We start from the raw sequence: 25,129 nt of genomic DNA on the forward strand, positions 1-25,129 counted from the left end.
CTAATCAAGAGCTAACGTACTTTGTGATAGACGGACGAACAGACGAACAGAGTCGTACAGTCACCGGCATAAATAAGGTACAGAAAACATTACTTCTTTATGCCTGTGACTTTAACTGCGGAACCATAATAACAGGCGGTTTAGCACAATGTAACTTGCGTTGTCGCGCGCGAGTCCATTCCATACATCAAGCGCGACTTCAAGTATGGAGTATGGACTCGCGGGCGAGAGTGCCAGTTGTGCTAGACCGCCAGGTCATAACAAAGCAACAGGTAATAACAGGTCATAGCTAAGCAAACAAAATTACGCCTTAGTGACTAAGGCTAGATTAAGTGTCCCGCGGATCGGCCGCGCGGATCGACCAACGACCATGCGGAGATTTAATTTATGGGAGCGTTAAAGTAAAGCGGGCGGGTACGCTCGGATGACAACGACAACATCGTACAAATTGGTCGCGCGGAGCGCTCCGCGCGGTTAGTCCGCGTGACTCTAAAACCAGCCTCACTTGCGCTCACTATCAATCCATTCAACGCGGGACCGAATATATTATTACCAAATACCAAATAACCCAGTCGTGAATCGCATTCGTTCACGAGCGCACGCGCAAGGTCTCAAGATGATTTTGTTTTTGTTATTGTGCGCGCTTGTCTTATTTATTATTGCTTCATGGATATACTTCCTTAGCGATGTGAAAAAATCTAACGTGCCCGGACCCACTCCGTACCCTGTTATAGGGAACGGGAATTTATTCTTGTGTGACTCTAATAGTAAGTTATCTTTTTTTTTTAACTTATTGACTACGTAAAACATACAAAATAATAAAACATAAAACTTACAAATAGAGAATTTGACCAAAGTTGTCTTATTTGGATTATTTTGCTTTCATGTATAGTATAAGCCTTTAAAAATAGACCTGAGTATCTCAGATCGCGTTGTTTTTGGGTTCTTTCAATTTAGTATAAATATTAAATTTGATTGATAGTGACCAAAGAGCGGAATTCTAAATAGCAAAAATCAAACTGTCAAAGGGATTGACCTAACTATTTTATCGACTTATCGATGTTAATTACGGAATAATATCGCATTAGGTATCCATAATCAACTTAAAAGATTATTCTGTAACATTTGACCTTTTTGATAAGCAACTTGCATCTCCATATTAAAGTAAATCATGTCAGCGTTACATATGTCATTTATGTCACTTAAGTTTTCATGAGTGATTTCCGTGCCGTGTTACTAAAATGTTTAATAATCCTAAAAGAAAAACAATAAAAAAATACTACAAATATGCTCCTGTTACTTCAACTGAGGTAGAACGCTCGTTTTCATCTTATAAATGGATCTACAATGAAAAAAGGAATAATTTGAAAGGTGACAATGTTGAAAAAATAATGACTATTTTCTTTTACTACAGTGAAGATGAAGAATGTATATTAAGTACAGATTTAGATTTCGACTCTGTTATTTTGAATGAAGATTAGTTACATACTCTTAGAAATATTTGTTTTTAATTTTTCATGATAAGTTTTGTATAGAAAATTTAAAATAAAAGTATTTTCTGTTTTATTCTTTGCTATTATACTAAAATACAGTGGCGGTCAGTTAATTAGGGACACCGTTAATTTGTTATCCAAAAGCCTGATTTACTTTAACTTTGTTTCGTTAAGTGGCAAATATTTATCGATAAGTCGATAAAACAGTTAGGTCAATCCCTTTGACAGTTTGATTTTTGCTATGAAGAATTCCGCTCTTTGATAGTGACCCTGCATAAATCATAGAAAACAATACGTCAATGACTTAGGAACTCTGTGGTCATCACACAAATAAAAATGCCCTTACCTAAATTCGAAACCGGGACCGTAGGCACAGTATAATAAACAGTGCTATAGTACAGTATGGGCATGGGCACTCCCGCTCCCCGCTGAAAGTGCTACCCACCCCCTCTCGGCTACCTCACAGTTACCGCCTGTCAAAAATGCGAACAATCGACCTGTCGTGTGCGTGTGGATTGAGTGAGCACCTTCCGAAAATAAAATAAAATATGCTGATCATTTAGTAAAAGTTCTAAAACAATTGTAAAACGAATCTCTGAATTTGTAAAAAGATAAATAAAAAGATACAGTCATTAACATGTGCTCACTCAGTTCTCACAAACTACCAACGAAAATATTATATGTTAAATGAATATACATTCACTGTTTTCGTTGGTAGTTTGTGAGAACTGAGTGAGCACATGTTAATGACTGTATCTTTCGATTTATCTTTTTACAAATTCAGAGATTCGTTTTACAATTGTTTTAGAACTTTTACTAAATGATCAGCATATTTTTTTTTCGGAAGGTGCTCACTCAATCCACACGCACACGCCTCTTTCATATATACGATCGCCAGTGTCCGAGGTGTGCCGTAGGCCTATCTGTTAGGGCCATTACAAAGGCTACAAACTAAGACAGACCGGTACATGTTAATAAACAATGTGAACAAATGAAACATAAGTAATTAACACATAGGTTGACAGGTTTGTGTTTGTCCGAAGTTTAATTGAATATGTAATTAAGTAATAACTGTTAACATTAATTCGAATTAGAAAATATTGATAGGCAAGTGATCTACAATATTGTTTCAAATACAATATCGTTATATTAATTTTATAGATGCATGCAAAGTGACAAAAGTTATGCACGACTTTATTGCTTCAAATTATCTTTAAAGTTGTGGAGCTGGAGTCCGGGTCTGTAGACGGTCAACCAAAACTTGGCGCTAAAAGCGAAATTGAAATTTGATAAATAAAAAAATAAATATTATAGGACATTCTTATTCTTACACAGATTGACTGAGTCCTACGGTAAGCTCATGAAAACTTGTGTTGCGGGTACTCAGTCAACGATATACCGGGTGCCCGGTAATTAATGGACAACCTTTTAACCACCAAGAGGGCACCTTATACTGGTCCAGAAAATCGACTTTTAGGTTTAGTAAAAGTCGCCTGGTTTTCGAGATTTTCACAGTTTTTAAAATTTTAGGTAGTATTAAAATTTTAAAAATTGTGAAAATCTCGAAAACCAGGCGACTTTTACTAAACCTTTTTTTTACCAGTATAAGGTGGTTAAAAGGCCTGTCGCCTGGTTTGCGAGATTTTCACACTTTTTAAAATTTTAATACTACCTAAAATTTTAAAAAGTGTGAAAATCTCGAAAACCAGGCGACTTTTACTAAACCTTAATGTCGGTTTATGGACCACTATAAGGTGCCCTCTTGGTGGTTAAAAGGTTGTCCATTAATATCCATTGAAATTTTAAAAAGTGTGAAAATCTCGAAAACCAGGCGACTTTTACTAAACTTTAAAGTCGATTTTCTGGACCAGTATAAGGTGCCCCCTTGGTGGATAAAAGGTTGTCCATTAATTACCGGGCACCCTGTATATAATATACACACAGAAAACATCCATGACTCAGGAACATACCTATATCTGTGCTCATCACACAAATAAATGCCCTTACCGGGATTCGAACCCAGGACCGCGGCTTAGCAGGCAGGCAGGGCTGATATGTGAATTAAATCTTCGCCCCTACATTTTCCATTAATTTTTAAAGTGTTATGGCTCGCCAACGTCAAGGTGGCATGCGTTTTATGAAAACAATTGGCCGGTAAGCCCTTACTTACTTACTGCGATGGCTCAGCGACCCGAAGTGGATCTTGGCCTCCGACACTAGATTCCGCCATTCGCTCCTATCCTGTGCGATCTGATGCCACTCAGTCACTTAACGGCTCAGCCACGACATTGGTCTAAGCGCGACAGCGGTGAGCGGCGGCCATACATTGGAGCGAGACACAACGATGGGACTTTTCATTCGCACGTATGACTGCCGCTCACCGCTGTCGCGCTTATTAGATCAATGTCGTGGCTAGGCCGTAGGTCACAGGCCGGTAAGCGCTATATTTTTCAAATTTGCAGCCTTTTTTAGTGCCAAATTTTGTTAACCTTAAGTGCGTTTTCACATTATCCGATCCGGATGTCGGACCGATATCCCATACATTACAGGCGCCATCTTGGATTTTTTCCATTGAAATCCTTCCGACATCCGATAATGTGAAAACGGACTAACTGTAGGTACCTACCTATTTTATGTGTATGAGAGAATGTTTAAAATTTTTTTTATTGCAGAATTTTTGGAAATTTTATCCAGCTTGGCGATACAATATAATGATGCTTATCGCATATACATCATGTCGGACAGATATTTCGTGTTGTCACACCCTAAATACATTGAGGTAAGTGTACCTAGCCTTATCACAAGTTTGACGCTGCCATACAGAGTGTAACAAAAATGGTGGTGATCCGTTTAAGGGCGTACTCAGTATCGTATTCTTATCAGGAAAAAGTAGAAGAAAATTTTTTTTTCGCTAAAAAAATTTTCACTTTTGTATGAGCCGGGCCGCGCGAATCGGTCGAATCACCATACAAAAATAAAAAAATTTTTTGCGAAAAAAAATTTTTATCCTACTTTTTCCTGATGAGAATACGATACTGAATACGCCCTTAAACGGATCACCACCATTTTTGTTACACCCTGTATAAGGTACAGCGGGGCAAATCTCGACTGGGGGCAATTGTAACTGATCCATTTTTTCCATTATTACACTATGATGTTGAGATCTACATGGCGATAAATAAAAACAAGACCAGAGGTAGTGTTTTAAATCTACACGAGTTACGAATTTCCTTTTCGCACGTGTATAGTACAACGTTTTTCAGTACAGATGGCCATCCGAAGTTTCGACTTGATAAGAAATTAACCTATTCTCCAACTAGTGCGTAAAACAAAATTAAAATTTTTCGATTTCGAACGATTTTCATAAAACATGGCTAAGAACACTCCCGACTAATTAAGCTTAAGGTAACTGTACACTATTCCGGGATAGTAAAATGTGGTACATTATTCCGGGATACTTTGGTTTTGTGTCGCAAAAAGCATAATGGAAACTATCAGTAAAATCTTTGTAATTTAATGCAGTATTTTATTAACTATAGATCAAATAGAACCGAAAAAGTCGATTTTCGAATATGTATCATATCTTTTGAAGCCGTGAGGTACCTTCAAACGCGTCAGTCGCAACCACGCAGTGGTTTCTATGGGCGTGTTTGATGGTGAGCTTAACGCGGCAACGAAACTTCTTAAGGGTTTACTGTGATGCGGGTAAGTTTTTTTATATTAAATTTTTATCATAATTGTCTTATAGTTATTAAAAAACATTTATATCATCTTTTCAAATTAATTTAAAGCATATTTTAATTAAAATACCCGCTCCCGGAATAATGTACACCATTTTGACGCGGAGTACATAATTACAGGTGACAGTATCACGGAATAACGGAACCACAGTCCGCAATGTTTTTATGTTTTATTACTATTTGCGGTGAAGTATATTTATATATTTGATGTAAATATATTAAGTAAAGATTACAGATTTATAGTGACATAATTACGGCACATATATTTTTTAGATTTTAGTCTCATAATTGAGTACGAAATGTATACTCGTTGAGTAATACGTGAGAAATATTGGAGTGTGGCATCGACATCAAATTTGTTTTATTTCATAAAATTAAAGCACAAAGGTTACTTATTTCGATGTTTTGAGTATAATTGTTATATAATCTTCCAATGTACTAAGAAAAAAATCTTGTTTGTCTTTTAACATAGCCTTCGTTTCGACTGCCGTAATTAAGTACACGACTTTATATGAGTGTATCTTATTCCGGTATGCCTATATAAAGTATATTAAAATATAAAAACAGAAAATAAGGTATAGAGACCCGACTGTTATGTTTTTAAACTTCCTTAGTTAGGTAAAAATCTTTATACCGCATATTGGTTTGTCCGTCAGTCAGTCTGTCCGTCTACGATTTAGCTCAATCATTATTAGTACTAGAAAGCTAAAATTTACATGAGGATAATACATAATAGGATACACATATATAAATATAAAATAGTACAAATTCGTCGGACAGTCAATCTGTGTAAGAACGGCCTATGATATTTATTTATTGAGTACTATTTATTTATATATACATACTTGAAAAATGTATCACCACCATATATGTATACGGTGTAGCTCAGTGATCACCAGTACCAAAAAACTGAAATTTTCACGAGTACCTTGCAATTTTTATAACCGGCAATAGCTTCTGGATTGAAATTAAATTTTGAAAAAATAAACCCCGACATTGTAAAGTGTTTTTCATTAAACATGGCTAAGAACACTCTCGACTAATTTAGCTTTCAAACAAAAAAACTAATCTAAATCGGTTCATCCATTCGTAAGCGATGCCTTAGACAGACAGACAGTAAAACTTATAACAATTCAATTCAAAACCTTTAATGACATAACACCCTGTCATTATATCATACAATCGTTATACCGTAAAATATCATATTTCCCATCCTACCCTAACACATCAAAACATTGCCAATTGTAAAAAAATACACTCTGTATAAGCATTTATCAAAACGATATGTGCATTTATTTATTTATGTTATGTAAACAATATTTTTAATTCATTTTTTTATTTCATTATGCTTCAACAACGTCGACTTTAAAGGTATCCCGTAATTACGTACAACGACTCCCGGAATTGAAGCCATACCAAAATTGTATCCCGCAATAATGGACAAACTAAGGGTTAAGTAAAACAACGGTAATTTCTATAAATTAGAAGTTACGATGCAAAATAGTGTCTTAAATCCATCGTAGAATACTTATCCTTAAAATAAAATAATTAACACGACTAGAAACTTCGCATTTTTTTTACAATCCTCACTCAAAGTTGAAAACGTCTTAAGTTCCCGTAATATGGGACAGTTACCTTAGTCTCGAACTGACGGGATTTTTTAAGTGGAGATAGTTGAAGGGATGGAGAGTGACATAGGCAACTTTTTGTTTCTTTCAAACGCGTGCGAAGCCGCGGGCGAAAGCTAGTCCTATATAAATCATTCTTGGTATTACCTACTATGGCTACTATTAACTTATTTACATACAATATTGTGTCTACTAAACGGCTATTGCATTGTATCATTAACTCATTTTTTACTCGTTTCTCGTGTTCACATAATTACTTTCGGTCACCTTCAACAAGACAACAAGTCTACCGTAATCACGACTAATTGTATGCAATTTAAACCTAAAACTACTTGGTGCAAGCTGCAACGTATCATGACAAATCTGATTGTAAGCTGTTTATTATAAGCTGCTGAATTACCTGTGCGATTGGCCAATTTATGACCAATTTTTAACCCCCGACGCAAAAACTACTAGGTGTTATGCTGCCGTGCGATGACAAGACACTGTATCTAAAAAACACCTATTTTCCAGAAATCGCAAAAAACTTTTTTTTTCTTTAATTGGCCACAGAGTCGTTATTTTTCATCCGATTGTAATGCAATTTGGACATTTTACAGATAATATGTTACTATTAGTGACCATTTAAAAATAATGCAATATTTATACTTCTTTCATGCATTTTAGAGCATAAACGTGTTATGTCGTAATATACTTTATCAGTAATATGTGCGAGTTGCATTGACAAAACACTGTAACGCATGAATTACAGTGTTTTGTCATAGCAGACCATATTACTCCTAAGAGAATTCTAGGTGTGTACTATGTGTACACTATTAACTTAAACTGAAATAGTTGTCATATACCTTCTTATGAATAAGTAACTTTATACTAGTATGTGACATCTATTTCAGTTTATAAATATGTAGGTAATTCAATAAAGCAAACAAGCAAGGGATGCTGCTTCTGCTTCTGTTGCTTTAACATTTTTGTGGGACTACGTTATCGCTTGTTTTTTCTTTGGCACAACTTCAACCTGAGACTTGGGTACTTCAGAAATCAGGAGCAGTATGTGTATACCAAGATTCAAGATCGGGTGAATGCCAAGATCCGTCGTCGCACCAAGGTGGAAGACGTGAATTTCGTCATTACCAAACTTAAATGGAGTTGCGAGGGACATGTTGCTAAGCAGAGTGATGGCTGTTTAAATAGGAATAACTAAAGACGGCACTGTAGTTAATTCCGTAAGACAATCTGATATAGGTTGGTTCATATTTTCCTCTAATTGAGTCAATGCTGGATGTACTTGATAAGGCGAAGGTATTGAGTACTCAATATCCATACCTACCTGTTCCATCGGCTATTGTTGAGCAGCATAATCAGTAGAACAATTTATTTTGTTTGATGCAACATAATCATCTATACTTTTCTTATTAGTTTTGGCGTTCAGGGGTAGTTTATCACTTTCATTTTCTAAAAAACTTTTTAATCTGGCAAAATTCGATGACACATTTGAATGACACTCTCTGTTACAATGTTTAGAAAGTTTTAATTTAATTTATTCCGTTCTTTACATACTCATTTTACTAGTCTATTGATATCCACACAAACTAAATAAAATAACGTGCAGGCTGCACTTAACAAGTCCTGATTTAGACTAAAAAAATACCTAAGCCAAAACACTCAGTCAAAATTTCTCGTCGGATTATTTTGACAAAACACTGTAACTTTAGTCACCGGTTGAAGAAATGGGGAGTTTTATTTTGACAAAACACTGTATCGAGAGATGCAGTGTTTTGTCAAATGACGACTTTAGATTTTAAGAGTTACAGTGCATATTACAATGAAGGTTTTCTATGTTTTTGATAGAAAGTCAGTATACTCTTAACATGTATATATAGAATAGGGCCAGATAAGCTTATTGGACAGTATTACCACAAAACACTGTAACTCGAGTTACAGTGTTTTGTCATGGCACGGCAGTATGTAAGTTTGACGTGTCTGTTTGTGCGTGTCTCGGTGGCATCGTTGCTCCCGAACAGATGAACCGATTTGGATTTAGTTTTTTTTAGTTTGAAAGATAAATTAGTCGGGAGTGTTCTTAGCTATGTTTCATGATAATCGGTCCACTATGTTGGGGTTTCTTTCAAAATTTTAATTTTGTGGTTAAAATCTGCGTACCTACCTAGAATTGGTAAAATAATAAATACCAACTATGGCTTAAAAAGGGTACTTATTGAATTATTTGACAATCCACAAAGTCGCCAGCAATTTGCTGAGGTTAAACCATTTCGTGACACCTTCTCGTTTTTATGTGTTCCTATTTGTAATATTTTTCTCTTTTGTGTGTTTACGAAAAATATGAATTATATTATATGTATTTTATTCCAATTACACTACGACACTTGAACCTTGAGGTCCCCTAAGAGGTGACCGGTTAAAAATATCACCTCATATTCCCCTTTCTTCAAAATACGTACATTTATGTTTACAGTTTTTTTACGATTTTTTAATCTCTCGGTAAGTATTTTAGTCCTTCGCGCTAAATAAAAATCGTGACTAATAACACGTGAGTTGCATCTTATCTAAAGTCTAGCATATATTACTAGGTATTTGTCAATAGAGCGCTGTTATACTCATGTATGCTGTGACAGTTCATATACAGAGTGGGGCCTGTAACAAAGGCGAAGAATTGAACTGTAGGCTATTCTCCTTATACTGATCAACACTTGTTCAGTGACTTTTAGAAATTATGAAGTCTTTAAATTTTTAATCTTTCATACAAAATAAATATTAGCTTCAATGTACGCCATTATTTAATTGTTGTCATTGACGTTGTCTGTCACACTTTAGACTTAACAGAATTCGCAATACATTACCTCTTAGAAAAAACTTTCAAGGGTGATAAAAATCAAAATACTACAAGTTATTTTTAAAAGTCTCCGAATAAATGTTGATCAGTATAAGGAGAATAGCCTAGAGTTCAATTCTTCGCCTTTGTTACAGGTCCCACTCTGTATGAAGAAAATAGTTCTAATGAAATCCGCAACATGGCTCGTAGTCATATTATATATTTTTGATCTAGCTTTATCTTAATGATAATACTATAATACATATGTAGGTACTATACTAATGAGGTGATTCATAATTCATAATTTCTTTATTGCATCCATGGTTACATCTAGGTGTTACAAATTTATATTGGTTTCACATGGACCCTGACAGGGTACAGCGAGTCTTAAATCTAAATTATGCTAGGTAGGTATATTGAATCGATTACAATATTGAATTTTAACACGATAGTTATGTAAAAGTATATAATAGGAAATAATGAAATAGGACATAAAAATTATGAATGTCACTTGAAATTATAAGTACACCTCGGGACAATTTATATTCGATGAATGTAGCTAGGTACTTACATTTTGTTTTATTATTAGTTTTCACAAGGCATTCTCAAAAACCGGCCAAGAGCGAGTCGGACTCGCCCACCGAGGGTTCCGTACAAACTTTCAATGGTAAAAATAATCATTACTCATACTCATATTCATTTATTTGTAACGCCATTTTACACGTCAAGATTTGATTTAAAAAAATAATATTCATACAACAATAATACTTAGAGAATAAATAGACAGAAGATTGAAATTACAAAAAGTTAGGCAATATTCACATAAAAAATGCACAAAAATATTTTTCTAATTAGGTAATAAAAAAATTGTCATATGTGTAATTGTGTAGAACGGGTGCTCGACCAGCCAAATTTTTAAGCGATACTTAAAGTTCGACACACTAGGCACTTCAACCACATATTGCGGCAATTTATTTTTCCCCTCACTAGCTCGGAAACACGTGTTTTGTCCTTCAATACCAGCGGGTAGAAACGCATTTTATCCACTAGTGGATAAAGTATTTAGACCTTGAATATAGTCATTTTTTATGCTTTAAAATTAATAAAAGTGAGTGAATCTAGTGATGACGATGATTTACCACCTGTGGAACTACTGGAAGCAGTGATAAACGCGCTTTTTGCGTTGTATTTTCCTCGCTATAGTGAGGGGAAAAGTTTTGTGTCACACTCGGGTGCAAATGTATTTTACTTCTCGTGTGTTAAAAAAACTCGCAAGTTCAGGATTCTATTCTCGAACCACTCGCTTCGCTCGTGGTTCAACTATAGAATCCTTTCACTTGCTCGTTTTTCAATTCCACACTCACCGTTAAAATACAACTTTGCACCCTTGTATAACAAATAACTAATAGACGGCAGGGTCCATCACATGTGTTAATTTGTTGGATTTCGCCAATTTACGGTCGATACCTACTATAACTTTCCGGCATTTCGAGTGTTGTACTTGGAACACATGTTGTTCGTTTTGTCACAGAATATATAATAGTACAAGTACAGAAGGCTCACTCCTTTGATGTTCACAAAATGCCGCCATTCTAAATTCTTACCTACATTAACAAACGGACCGCACGCGAGCAGCCAACATTGAATTTTATTGCGCCGCGCGAAGGTCGTCGCCAATGAATGGGCCGCGAACTCGCGGCCGCTGACTGTACACTGACATAACTCTAATACTAAATTGAATATACTCTAAGGCCGTTTTCACATTATCCGATCCGATATCGGATGTCGAACCGACATCCTACATCCGATAAACGCTTCCGATAATGTCGGATGTAGGTCCGATAAAACGCATTGTTCCAAATCAATGAAGTATGATTTTGTATAAAAAAATATTTAAAAAATAATTTATATTTAATAATTATAAGCACTATATTCCAAATATTATATGTATTGTAAAATTAAAATAACGAACATAAAAAATATTCAGAGTGTCAGGCAAAATAAATAATTTTACATTCAACTATATAAATATATATTATTATATATATATTCAATATTATACATACATATATTGTAAATAATATTGCTATACTTGTCAATAGTTGTCATGCTTTCTAAATTTATTTTTCTCACTGCACCCACATTCGCGAATTTCTGTTTGGCCCTATGGTTGACTGGTAGAGAATGCCTTAAGGCATTAAGTCCGCCATTTGTACTTTTTTCCAATTGTGCAATAAAGTTTAAATAAATAAATAAATAAATATATCTACTAAAAGATGAAAAAACTAGTATCCGCAATTCGGACCGATGCATTACAACATGATTACAACCTTTTTTTTTTTCAATGGAAATTGTCAACTAATTTGAATTTCGATCAATTAACAGCTGTTTAATAGACGCCATTTTTGTCACGCACACTACTACATACGTATACCTACATTATATACGCACACAAACAAATATTATCGGCCGACAACTGGCGGGGGGTCCGGCATGCCAAAAATAGTCGGAAGCGTCCTGCCGATATCGGCAGTTTGATGGTGCCTCGGACAAAAACTGTTGTAGGAGAGGAGAGTGCCATCGGCATTCAATCCGCAATTTTTGCGTTTTATATCGTTTTTTAGTAATAATGATCTATTAAATACATAAATGAAGACCTGGAAGCGCATAAATCTTACATTTTACGTCCTTCCTACATCCGATATCGGATCGGATAATGTGAAAACGGCCTAAGGTAGAGCAGAGTCTAACTGGGGAAGTATACCTCCGCTTTACAAAAGACCGCAGTCAAGTAGCACTAGACCTTACTCATTGTTGTGTTCCTGCCGGTGAGTAAGGCAACCAGAGCTCAACGAGGGTGCGGTATGCTGACAACGGAAGTAATTAGGACAATAGATTGTCCTTTGAGTCGTCGGCACCCAGGCCCCTTCTAAGTACAGATTTGTACAAGTTTCTAATGAGTCGAGTCGGCAACGCACATGTGCCACTCCTTGAGTGGCAGGCGTCCATAGGTTACAGTGACCGCTTTCCATCAGGCGGACCGTATGCCTGTTTGCCACCTACGTGGTACAAAAAAAAACTCTCGACGAATTCACCTTAAACATTAAAAACTAAATCAAAATCGATTGATTCGTTCGGGAGCTTCATAGCCACAGACATACAGACATGTCAAGCGTCAAACCTATTATTATTATAACACTCCGTCGTTTTTGCGTTGGTGGTTAAAAACAAGAAACCTCCTTCAAAACTATAATAAAACACAACTTTCTAAGAAAATTGGTCAAGTGCGAGTCGGATTTCGACATTTCCATACAAAAAGGTCATGAGCGCCTGACGACATGTGATGGCAACGTAGACTAAATTTCGTACTTTAAAGATTTTGCGTATATTTTGGAAACTATAAGAGATAGAGCAAATAGACTTCAGATTTTGGTTGTCGGTGGCACATTTTTTTTGTTTTCGTATATATACACCTTTTTTTGGACCTATGTGGGCAATATTATGGTCAGTGAAGTTCTAAACGGTCTTAAGCGCCTCCTTTTTAGTAGGAACTTAAGTCATTTTGGAAAATGATATTTTTTTTTTACAATTTCTAAAGCAAAACGAAACAGAAATTGATTTCTTTATACCTGTCCAACGCGCTTACACAATTTTAAGACGTTTAGTAACTACTTGCAGCGGCAGTGAGTGAAATTGGTAATCTGAGTTTTTTTCTCTTAAGTCCGACTTACGCTTGACTGTAGATTTCTAATAGGTTTTCCTGTAATCTACAGGTAGAGGGCTATCTCGTGTATTTTTTTGAAAATTTTACGCTAAGTAGTTTCGGAGATAAGGGGGGGGGGGGGGGAATGGTCATTTTTTGCTTATTTTCTTAAATTACTTCTAAATTACCAAAATAAAAACAATAAAAAAAATATATTTCAGATGCTGATAAAATGCTCTTTCATTTGATATGTAACACAATATAGTTTTAATAACTTTGATTTTTAATTTTCAATTTTACCCCCCAAAAGTGACCCCTGTGATTAAATTTCATTTAATTAAATTACATGTCCGTCTTTGGGCCACAGGTTTACATACTTGTGCCAAATTTCAAGTAAATCGGTCCAGTAGTGTCGGAGAAATCGGCTGTGACAGAGGGACAGACAGACACGCGAGTGATCCTATAAGGGTTCCGTTTTTCCTCTTTGAGGTACGGAACCCTAAAAAACTAAAAAAACACCCCATTGCTGGGCAAAGAAAGGCCTCCCCCTGGTATTCGGAACTTCCCGATATTACTCGCAGCATTCGTCTGATAAGAAAATAGAACAGAAGTTATTTTTCAACAAAAAACTACTATGTACACAATATACATAAGTAAAATTTAATCTTACCTAAATAACTTATACGAGTATTTTTTTTTTATACTACGTCGGTGGCAAACAAGCATACGGTCCGGTGGAAATCGGTCACCGTAACCTATGAACGCATGCAACACAAACAGTGTCACATGCGCGTTGCCACCCCATTAGAAACTTGTACATTCCCAAGTTTCAATTGGTGTTCTCTTTAAATGATTTCCACTTTAGGCTCCTAGGTCAATTGTTGACGATGAGTGACGTTTATTTTTCGACTTTTTCGGTCCTGTTTTCTGAAGGTGAACAACTCATTTTTGAGCAACTGCGAACTGGTCTGACCTGACCTTATATAAAGTTAATTGTACGAATACTTGGTACGAATTTACCAAACAAAAATACCACCAATTTTTTATTTTATTTGTGATATATAATATTAATTTTGGCCATTATTATTTGAGTATTTTAGGATCGAACGTAATATAAAAAAAATCTAAATTTAGATTGTAACGAATCTTATAAATACATACCTAACTTACTTATTGGAATATGTAGGTATAAATATTCCGTTTTTAATAAGTACAAGTTTATAGTGAATAGGTAATATATTCGTCGTGAGTAAAAAAAATAGAGATAGAATTGCCTCGAAATTTCTCAACACTTGTATTGTAATGTACTATTTTTGATGCTTTTCGGACCCGCACCTTCTTCCTCAGTAGTACTTGGTAGTACTAAGTTGATGCTCCGTCACACTTGTCCATATCTTACATTTTATTTTATCGCCTCTGACTTCATGCTTATTTTATTCTAGGGTTAAGTACCTGACACATATTTATCAACAAACTCAATAGGTACTCTGATCTTTATTGTGATATTCTGTATACTTACATAATTCTTTTTTCCCCTCACTAGCGCGGAAACACGTGTTTTGTCCTTTAATACCAGCGGGTAAAAACGCATTTTATCCACTAGTGGGTAAAGTAATTTGACCTTGAATAAAGTCAAATTAACTGCTTTAAAATTGATAAAAGCAGGTGAATCTAGAAATAAAGATGATTTACCACCTGTGGAACTACTGGAAACAGTGATAAACGCATTTTTTGCATTGTAGTTTCCTCGCTATAGTAAGGGGAAAAGTTTTGTGTTACACTCGGGTGCAAATGTATTTTACTTCTCGTGTGTTAAAAAACTCGCAAGTTCAGGATTCTATTCTCGAACCACTCGCTTCGCTCGTGGTTCAACTATAGAATCCTTTCACTTGCTCGTTTTCAATTCCACACTTGGCGTTAAAATACAACTTTGCACCCTTCTATAACAAATAACTATTTCAGTACAGATGGTGATTTTTTACGCGCTAGTGCGAGAAGTGGTTCATTATATGTCACGTCGAAACTTCGAAGGGTCATCTGTACTGAAAAACGTCGTATATGCGAAATAGTATTTTATGCAACTGGCTAATAAAGACGCCACGAGTATATTTTTGACTAAGTTAAACACCGTTGCATACAATACTTTTTCTACGACCATGCACTTACTTGTTAATAGTTTTCTAGAATAACTTACGTGAAATTCGCACTATTTCCTGTATTTTGACGCGTCGGCCTCCCCTCTGTTCCTGCACTCACCCTGTCGCTCGCACTCCCCCGCGCCGCCGCCAGCCCCCGACGCCACGCGCACCCACGACGCTATATCCATTAAAGGCTACCTAACAATACTTTAAGAGCTAAATCGTATGCGTGGGCGCTCGGGGCGCCGGGCGGGGGTGGGCATCTTTTATGTAGGGTTTTAACGATCTATGCACGACACTGTAAATGACGAATAACAATACGGGAGTAGAAAAACATTTTTCCATTAGGGCGTCATCATCACATGCCGGCAATAATTAAAAAAATAAATGTCATATTTTTCAGCAACTGATATCGAGCACAGAAATAATAACCAAAGGAGTATCCTACAACTTCATGCGCCCGTGGTTAGGAGATGGCCTTTTGACGTCGACAGGTATGTTGGATCTTAAATATACAGGGTGCCCGGTAATTAATGGACAACCTTTTAACCACCAAGAGGTCACCTTATACGGTTTAGTAAAAGTCGCCTGGTTTTCGAGATTTTCACTTTTTAAAATTTTAATGGATATTAATGGACAACCTTTTAACCACCAAGAGGGCACCTTATACTGGTGCAGAAAATCGACTTTAAGGTTTAGTAAAAGTCGCCTGGTTTTCGAGATTTTCACTTTTTAAAATTTTAATGGATATTAATGGACAACCTTTTAACCACCAAGAGGGCACCTTATACTGGTGCAGAAAATCGACTTTAAGGTTTAGTAAAAGTCGCCTAGTTTTCGTGATTTTCACATAAAATTTTAGGTAGTATTAAAATTTTAAAAAGTGCCCTCTTGGTGGTTAAAAGGTTGTTAATTACCGGGCATCCGGTATAATAGAATAGGATAAACATTTATTCGTGACGTGAACACAGGCAAGACAAAATACACATAATAACAACAGGACAGAAAGGAATAAAGTGCCACGAAATGGCCTCATATCAGCGTGTTGCTGGTGACTTCCAGCGCTGATCTTCCGATGAGACCATCAAATGAGGAAGATAAATACTCTTTCTTATTTAATAATATTTTGTGCAGGGAAGCGCTGGTAGCCCAGCGGTAAGTACGTGCGACTTTCGTTCCGGTGGTCGCGGGTTCGAACCCCGGCTCGCATCAATGAGTTTTTTGGCGAAATATCATTATAATTATATTTGCGATATTTGCCAGTCGCTTTTCGGTGAAGGAAACTATGATGAGGAAACCGAACTAATTCCAATAAGGTCTAGTTTACCCTTCGAGATGGAGGTTCAGATGGCAATCGCTTTCGTAAAATCTAGCGCCTACGCCAAATCTTGGGATTAGTTGTCAAAGCGGACCCCAGCCTCCCATGAGCCGTGGCAAATGCCGGGATAATGCAAGGAGGATGATGATTTGTGCATCAGGCAGTCTTAGGGCAAAGTGAAGCTGAAGTCACATCTTTCACCATCGAGCCGCATTTTTAACCTCCGACGCAAAACGACGGGGTGTTATAAGTTTGACGTGTCTGTCTGTCTGTTTGTCTGTGTATCTGTCTGTGGCATCGTAGCTCCCGCACGGATGAACCGATTTAGATTTAGTGTTTTTTGTCTGAAAGCTGAGTTAGTCGGGAGTGTTCTTAGCCATGTTTCATGAAAATCGGTCCACTATGTCGCGGGCGGGGGTTTCTTCAATGGGAGTAAGTCAGAGCGCGATGCCGCTTAAACAGGGCGGTATTGTAATATTAGATTTGATTCATTGGATTTGGATTTGATTAATAACCACAAAATTACCGATTTTCATGAAACATGGCTAAGAACACTCCTGACCAATACAACAGCTTTCAAACAAAAAAAACTAAAGCTAAACCGGTTCATCCGTTCGGGAGCTACGATGCCATAGACAGACACGTAAAACTTATAACAAGGGGTTAAAAATGTGGATGAACAATAATTAACACAGATATTTGTTAAATAAATAAATAAATATTATAGGACATTCTTACACAGATTGACTGAGTCGCACGGTAAGCTCAAGGCTTGTGTTACAGGTACTCAGACAATGATACAAACATCCATGACTCAGGAACAAATATCTGTGCTCATCACACAAATAAATGCCCTTACCGGGATTCGAACCCGGGACCGCGGCATAGCAGGCAGGGTCACTGCGCGCTAGGCCAGACCGGTCGTCGCATATATATAAGTATGTATTTATCTATTTAAGTATGTATATCGTCGCTTAGCACCCCATAGTACAAGCTTTGCTTAGTTAGGGGCTAAGTTGATCTGTGTAAGGTGTCCCCAATTTTTTTTAAAGGTGTTTTCTCCATTTTAGGGCCAAAATGGCGAAGTCACCGCAAATTCCTGACTCCAGCGTTCCACTACAACATTCTGCATACATTCCTGCCAGTGTTTCTTAAGAACGGGAACATTTTGTGCGACACGCTGAGGAAGAAGGCCGATGGCTCGTCTATAGAGTTATTCCCGATTATGGCAATGGCGGCGTTGGATAATATTACAGGTTCTTTATTTTTATATTTAATCGTCATTGCACGAAAGAAATGCATCGTACAATAGGCGAACTTAAGCCTTGAGAATAACCCGCCTGGCAAAGAGGAAGTGGAAGAGTGGGGTGGCGAGTTGGGGCGCGTGAAGCCTTTTGTTGCAGGTGGGGGAAACTGGAATACCAACATCGCGGCGGTGTGACGCCAGAGCGACTTAACGAACGGTGGCGCCATCTATCGGTTCGATGTGACGTCTATGACGTACTCTGTATTTAAAAATCTCGGATATACACATAGCACACAGCCTATGTTCGTGTAGGACTGTAGGTGAACGCGCACCATGCTTGTATGAGTGGGATATGACAGGTAGACTGGTCGCGTTATTGACAGGTGGTAATTGTAACCGAGAGCGGGGGACGCCACTTTCAGCGGGCAGCGGGAGTGACTATACTGTACGATAGTACTCTTTATTATACTGTGGTTCCACAGTAAAATACAAGATGGCTTGTATTGTGTACGTAGGTAAATACGTTGAAAACACGCATTAATCAAGGAATAAATGTCTGTGCTCAACTTAATTATAAAAGTAATTGCAGGGCCAGGCTTAGAGGGCATGACCACGTACTGACTAAGCCAGACCGGTTGTTTTTATCATTGTTACTTATTTATTTCACATCATGATATGTTGTATTACTGTTACTTATTTCACATCATGATATGTTGTATTACAGAAACAATTATGGGGGTGTCCTTAGATGCGCAAAAAGAAAAGGACTCCAAATATGTTAAATCTATCGACGTGTAAGTTTTGATTAACTATTTTATACTATTAAATGAGATTTCAACAGGCCTGTCAGTGAAACTTGTTATTTCAAGCATCAAAATTCTACGACAATATGATGTTATTTGCACTGATGCTGATGGGGCTATTAAAATCGCTGCCTAACGCCTTGTCTTGCGTTGGCGACGGTCGCGCGACCGTCGCGCGACCGTCGCCGTCTCGTCTCATCGCATCGTTTATTTCCTTAATCCATATAGATAACACTAAGAACAAATTAAATTACTGTCATAGAAAATATTTTAACTTGTTATTTTTAAGTAGTAACACTACTATTATGTTCTAAACATTAAATAAATCCGAATCCGAATTGTAATAAGCCGAGTGGTTCTGGCATTCGCGCGGTAAGCGGAGTACGCTGGTTCGATTCCAGCTCGGAGCACTGGAGGCTTTGGTCACTTTTTCCATATAGATAAGGTTTGATTTCGTATGCGTCGCATTGCCGTCTCGCGACCATCGCGCGACCGTCGCCCACGCAAGCCACGGCGTTAGTCGCAACTTTGTCTAACTCTACCATTACATATATATGTTTAAACTAATACGCACCCCTTATTCATAAACGTTAACTAAAGTTATCACGCCTATGCATCGGCTGAAGTTCGTTTGTCCCTTTCTATCACACTTATACGTCGGAAAGGGACAAACGAACTTTATCGGCTTGATAATTTTAGTGAACGTTTATGATTAAGGGTGTAAGTCTGTGCAGCAAACAAGAAGCTCGAATAATAAGTATATTTTACTTTCACTTTGTATATGACATTTATTTAATGTTTATAACATAATAGTAGTAATTGAAAAATACAAGTTAAAATATTTTCAATGAAAATAATTTGATTTGATCTAAGATTCTGCACGGCAGCACCATCTCTCTTCGCTAGCTCGTAATCACATGCGAGTGTTGATTCAGTTAGGAGGTCGAACTAGTTTCGGTTCTACCTCAGAGATGGCGGGGAGCGCCATAAGCCTTCGGTAATTATGTCATATACTTGAAAATTTCGACCCTTGCTTTTGTGATCCGATTTCCTAGTGGTTTTACAGGCATCCGTCCGGTTAACGGAGTACGCTGGTTCGATTCCAGCTTGGAACACTTGGAGGCCTTGGTCAATTTTTTTTTTAGTATGAATAGGTAGACGTTTGACCACGATCACACCTGATGGTAAGTGATGATGCGGTCTACGGTGGAGCACGCTTACCTATGAGATACCTATTTACTCTTGCTTTAAAGAGACCTGGATTTTACTCATGTGGAAACACAGACTCAGGCAGGGCATTAAATCAATTTTGAAGCGAAACGTTTTGTTTACAATACATACATACGTTTTATATACATATGACATTTATTTAATGTTTAAAGTATATTTTCTTCCAGCGTAAGTCAAATCATGGCGACCAGAATGAGAAACGTGTTCCTGGGAAACGATTTCTTCTTCTCCTTAACACCACACAAGCGGAAACACGACAAGGCCATAGAATTCATGAACAGACACACCAAGGAAGTCATAGACGCCAGGAGGAAAGAGCTGAATGCAGCTAATGCCAAGAAGCTGGTTGAAAGTTCGGAGTTAGGTTGGTATATTTTACATACATGCTTGAAGAAAATGACTAAAATGACTGAAGAGAAACCTACCTATAGGCCAAGAAATATGTTTAAGGATTTGACGAAAGAGCGGGCACGCACTTAGTAGTCTCAAAGTGGATGGAGTATTATAGAGAGTTCCTGTCGAAGTAAAATTTGTAATCACAGTGCATAGACTGCCATCTCTTGACGCAGGCTTACAACTTTTGAACCTCAGTTTTGACAATTTGGCCCATATTCTTAGCTTGATATGTGTTAAAATGTCAAATATTAATATTAGCGCCATCTAGCTGAGCGTACCCCAAAGGTGTAATGCCATCTAGGCCACCGTACCTCTTTCTGTATGGTAGAGATGAGAAAGATCCTCGGAAATGGATCGAAACATGTCGAACGTTATATCGACTTAACACGTGAGTAACCCGCTTAAAATATTTTTAAATATGTTTGAGTCTCACGGGAGTTTTATATTTACGATTATTTTGCATTGCAGGTATGAAGAACAAGCACGCGTTCCTGGACTTGCTGTTATTGGCTGAAGTGGACGGCAAGCAGATCAGTGATGAGTGCGTCCGCGACGAAGTGGTCACATTCATGTTTGAAGTACGTATTGAAACAACGGAGTTTAGCCAAGATACCAATCGCTTGCACTCTGAGGCGGGCGAAACGGCTGTCTTGGTGACACTAATATTAAGAGACGAGGGACTAAAGAGAAGACGGTAAAAACGAATTTTATAAATGAACGCATCTGCTTCTATCGCACATACTTTATATATTTAGGAATGCCTACGATAGATTTAGGAATAGGAAGGTACAGTGACTACTGTTCAAAATTGCTCGAGAGAAGCGCCCATTCTTTAGAACGAACGTTTATCATCGTGGATTTGGTATTCGTCAGAATATATTACATTTTTATTTTTGAAAAAACCTGGAACAGCCTGATGAAAGGTAAAATGAAATGACTGAAGCAAGAGTAATTTTTCAGGGTCATGATACAACGGCGTCGGGCACAGTATACGGGATATACTGTATCGCGAATCATCCAGAAGTGCAGCAGAGGATTCTAGAAGAACAGAAAGAAGTTTTGGGCGGCGATTTAAAAAAAGATCCGACATTTAGGTATAACCTTCATTTCCGTAGAATTAAGCAATCGGCAAACAAATTTTCAAAATTATAATTAGTAAGCGTGGTTGTCGGGGAACGTCATCTTCGAGGCTCCTCGCCGCACGAGAGGTTGAAGGTAATTTAGGACGACAGTGACGTTTAGTAGATAGCCGAAAGTCTCCATCCATCCTCCATCCTCCTCGCGTTATCCCGGCATTTGCCACGGCTTATGGGAGCCTGGGGTCCGCTTTGACAACTAACTCCAAGATTTGGCATAGGCACTAGTTTTACGAAAGCGACTGCCATCTGACCTTCCAACCCAAAGGGTAAACTAGACCTTATTGGAATTAGTCCGGTTTCCTTCACCGAAAAGCGAAAGTCTAGTAGTAAAAAAAAATACTTATGTCGATAGGGTGCCATGTGGCCAGTATTTGTGACATTTCTGCCACTCGACTATATCAGTCTAGTAATAAAGGCTTGTGTTGTGGGACTTGTGGATACTCAGACAACGATACAACTACATGAGTATATATATACATACATAGAAAACATCCATGACTCAGGAACAAATTATTAATAATCTCTCGTTGAAACGTCAAGTTTAATAATAAAATTGGTTTCTGCCCAACAGTGAGCTTCAGCAGATGAAATACTTGGAGTGCGTCATAAAGGAATGCCTCCGCTTGTACCCATCGGTGCCATTGATCCAGAGACTGGTTCCTAAAGACATCGGTAAGCAACTAAGCATTCATTTACTAACCCCCGACGCTGAAACGACGGGATGTTATAAGTTTCACGTGTCCGTCTGTGTCTCAACGGATGAACTGATAGATAGATAGATAGATAAAAAACTTTATTGCATAAAAATATCATGACAAAAAAAAATCAAGAACTATTAGAATATAACTTAGGTCTACAGAACTAATTCCTAGCTTACTATTTAACAGTTTCGTTTTTTTTTTATCACGACACAATTGCGAAAAGGCGCCGTCTCAGCATGTGCTGCTGCATTGCTGTCGCAAATGCAACAGCGCTGGTATTCTGTCGGGACCTAGCAGTGCGCGCGCAGATCTGTGTGGATGTACCACCAGTTACAAAACATACAAAAACAAGAGAGCATATTGCACAACACGATCAGGAATTTTAATTTTAAATTTTAAACTGATTTAGATTCTTTTTTTTTCGTTTGAAAACTGACGTGCTTATTCTTTTCTGATACTGGCACCACACGGTAAGCTTTAAATATTGAGCACGGTTCTACTTATGTTTGTTATGTCGCTATTAACTTGCAATATGTCGCAAATACCAACAAGTTTAACCAGTTTAACTTCTATTATCGGTCGGCATTATTGCCTTATATAGCACCTGGCCCCGTAGCCGAATGGCATTTCTCCGACGCCAAACGAAAGCGATACGCCGCTGGCTCTGTCGCGCCAATACGCAAGCGCGATAGAGATAGATATCTACTAGCGCTTCGTTTCGTGAGCGTTTCGTGAGCGATTGTGCCATTCGGCTAGCCACCCTGGGCGACCGAGCTTCGCTCGGAGTTCTATTTTTAACCGCCTTCCAAATCTCAAGGGAACAGGGGAGAATTTTAAAATAATTAAACAATAAATACTTGAATTTCAAACCTACACATTTCAAATCGAATGAAACTTGTGAAGGTAGGTATAACCAATACTATTTCTCATAGATCAGCAGTTTTTAAAAATGTGGTAACAAAATAGGAATTAAAAAAAAAAACAAATTTAACTTTTTCCTTAATTTTCGTACAAACTTTTTGAGAACTGTTAAGATATTTTTATAAGCTATACTATTTCTCATAGATCAGTAGTTCTTAAAAAGTTGGTAACAAAATAGGAATAAAAAAAAACAAATTTAAATTTTTCCTTAATTTTTGAGAACTGCTGAGATATTTTGAAGAACCTAACTTTCTTCCAGAAATGGGCGGCCTGCGGTTCCCGAAAAACACGACAGTATTGATCAACATATTCCGAATGCATCGGAACCCCGAAGTGTTCGAGTATCCTCTGGAGTTCCGGCCGGAGCGGTTCGAGACCTCCAGTACTGCCAAGAACGCGTTCAGCTGGATCGCGTTTAGCGCTGGGCCTAGGAACTGTATTGGTGAGATTATTTTCTACGTGTTTACTGTAACCACATCTCGGACACTGGTGATCAAATATATGAGAGGCGTTCCTAGCACACATTCTAAGCTCGTGTAGGTGAACGCGTACCATGCTTCTGTGAGTGAGATATGATAGGTCGACTGTTGGCGTTTTTGACAGGCGGTAACTGTGAGGTAACCGAGAGGAGGTGGGCGGCACTTTCAGCGGGGAGCGGGAGTGGCCATACTGTACGATAGTACTCTTTATTATACTGTGCTGTAACTAAGTTCGACGATCGGTCTGGCCTAGTCTGTAGTGACCCTGCTTGCTAAGTCGCGGTCCTTGTTTCGTATCCCGGCAGGGGCATTTATTTGTGTGATGAGCACAGATACTTGTAAATGTACATCATACTATAATATATATCGTTGTCTGAGTACCCACAACACAAATCTTCTTATGAAATTCTAAACCCGACACCAAAATTATATTTACCTTGTTTTAGGGTAATAAAGTCTAGAATAAGAAAAAGACAATATGATTCACGCTGTCCGTTTTAAATGAGACAGTCCTGACCCAAACTATATACTACCATGTTTTTTTTTTCAGGTCAAAAATTCGCAATGCTAGAAATGAAAGTGACGTTAGCCGCCATCGTGAGAAATTTCGTGCTGTCTCCATGTGGAGATGAACCGGAGCCCTGTGGAGACCTCATACTGAGGTCTAGGAACGGAGTTCACGTCAAAATGAGGCCGAGAAACTAAGATTAGCAAAGCCCCGTTTGTCCTATTCATAAGGCTGGTTATAGTGTCACGAGGAGCGATCCGCACAGGACTAAATATGTATTAAATTCAGGGAGCGTTTTAGAGTAAAGCGGATGGGTCCGCGCGGACGACCACATCAACTTCATACATATAAATCGCTCCGCGCGGTGGTGGGTAGGACACACACTAAAATCAGCCTTAGTGGTGTTGCCTTGGGTACCCGTGTTATTCTGGGTTCCCCTTTGCTTTCAAAATGCTACAAGATTAGCGATTTAGATGCTTACCACCTGCTTGACATCTAAATTAATATAAATTACCAATTAAATATTGCACACTGCATATTTTAATAATTATGGGCACTAAAATATGTGTGATGTTTGGAAGGATATTCCTGGCTTTACATGCCTAAAGGGTCCCTTATGCTTCAAAAAATTCCGACAGAAATATTTAGACCCTGAAGGCACGATATGGCACATTAGTTATATTCCGTCGAAAGCCTGTTATTTTTGTGTACAAAGTTAACAAATATAGGTACATTGCATTTCGTAAATATTTAAAAAATGTTGGTGGAGGTGCTGAATATTTATAATTTAACTGTGATCGAGTAAAATAAAGTGTATATATTTATTTTAAGGATGTGTTTTAGTTCCAATAACATA

The 25,129-nt window shown here is 37.6% G+C and overlaps 1 protein-coding gene across 1 annotated transcript; it reads left to right on the forward strand.

The window, feature by feature from the left end:
* Window positions 1–567: 567 nt before the first annotated feature.
* LOC125228999 (cytochrome P450 4d2-like) lies at window positions 568–25,103 on the forward strand. Its single transcript, XM_048133759.1, has 11 exons — window positions 568–767; window positions 4,166–4,272; window positions 15,936–16,026; window positions 17,921–18,106; window positions 18,821–18,890; window positions 20,297–20,493; window positions 20,994–21,103; window positions 21,486–21,619; window positions 22,236–22,336; window positions 23,546–23,728; window positions 24,316–25,103. The coding sequence occupies exons 1-11, from the start codon at window positions 617–619 to the stop codon at window positions 24,468–24,470; spliced, it is 1,485 nt and encodes a 494-aa protein (XP_047989716.1). The 5' UTR covers window positions 568–616; the 3' UTR covers window positions 24,471–25,103.
* The last annotated feature ends 26 nt before the right edge of the window (window positions 25,104–25,129 follow it).

The sequence above is a fragment of the Leguminivora glycinivorella genome, chromosome 8 (genome assembly GCF_023078275.1).
Source record: "Leguminivora glycinivorella isolate SPB_JAAS2020 chromosome 8, LegGlyc_1.1, whole genome shotgun sequence".
In the NCBI taxonomy this organism is placed as follows: domain Eukaryota; kingdom Metazoa; phylum Arthropoda; class Insecta; order Lepidoptera; family Tortricidae; genus Leguminivora; species Leguminivora glycinivorella.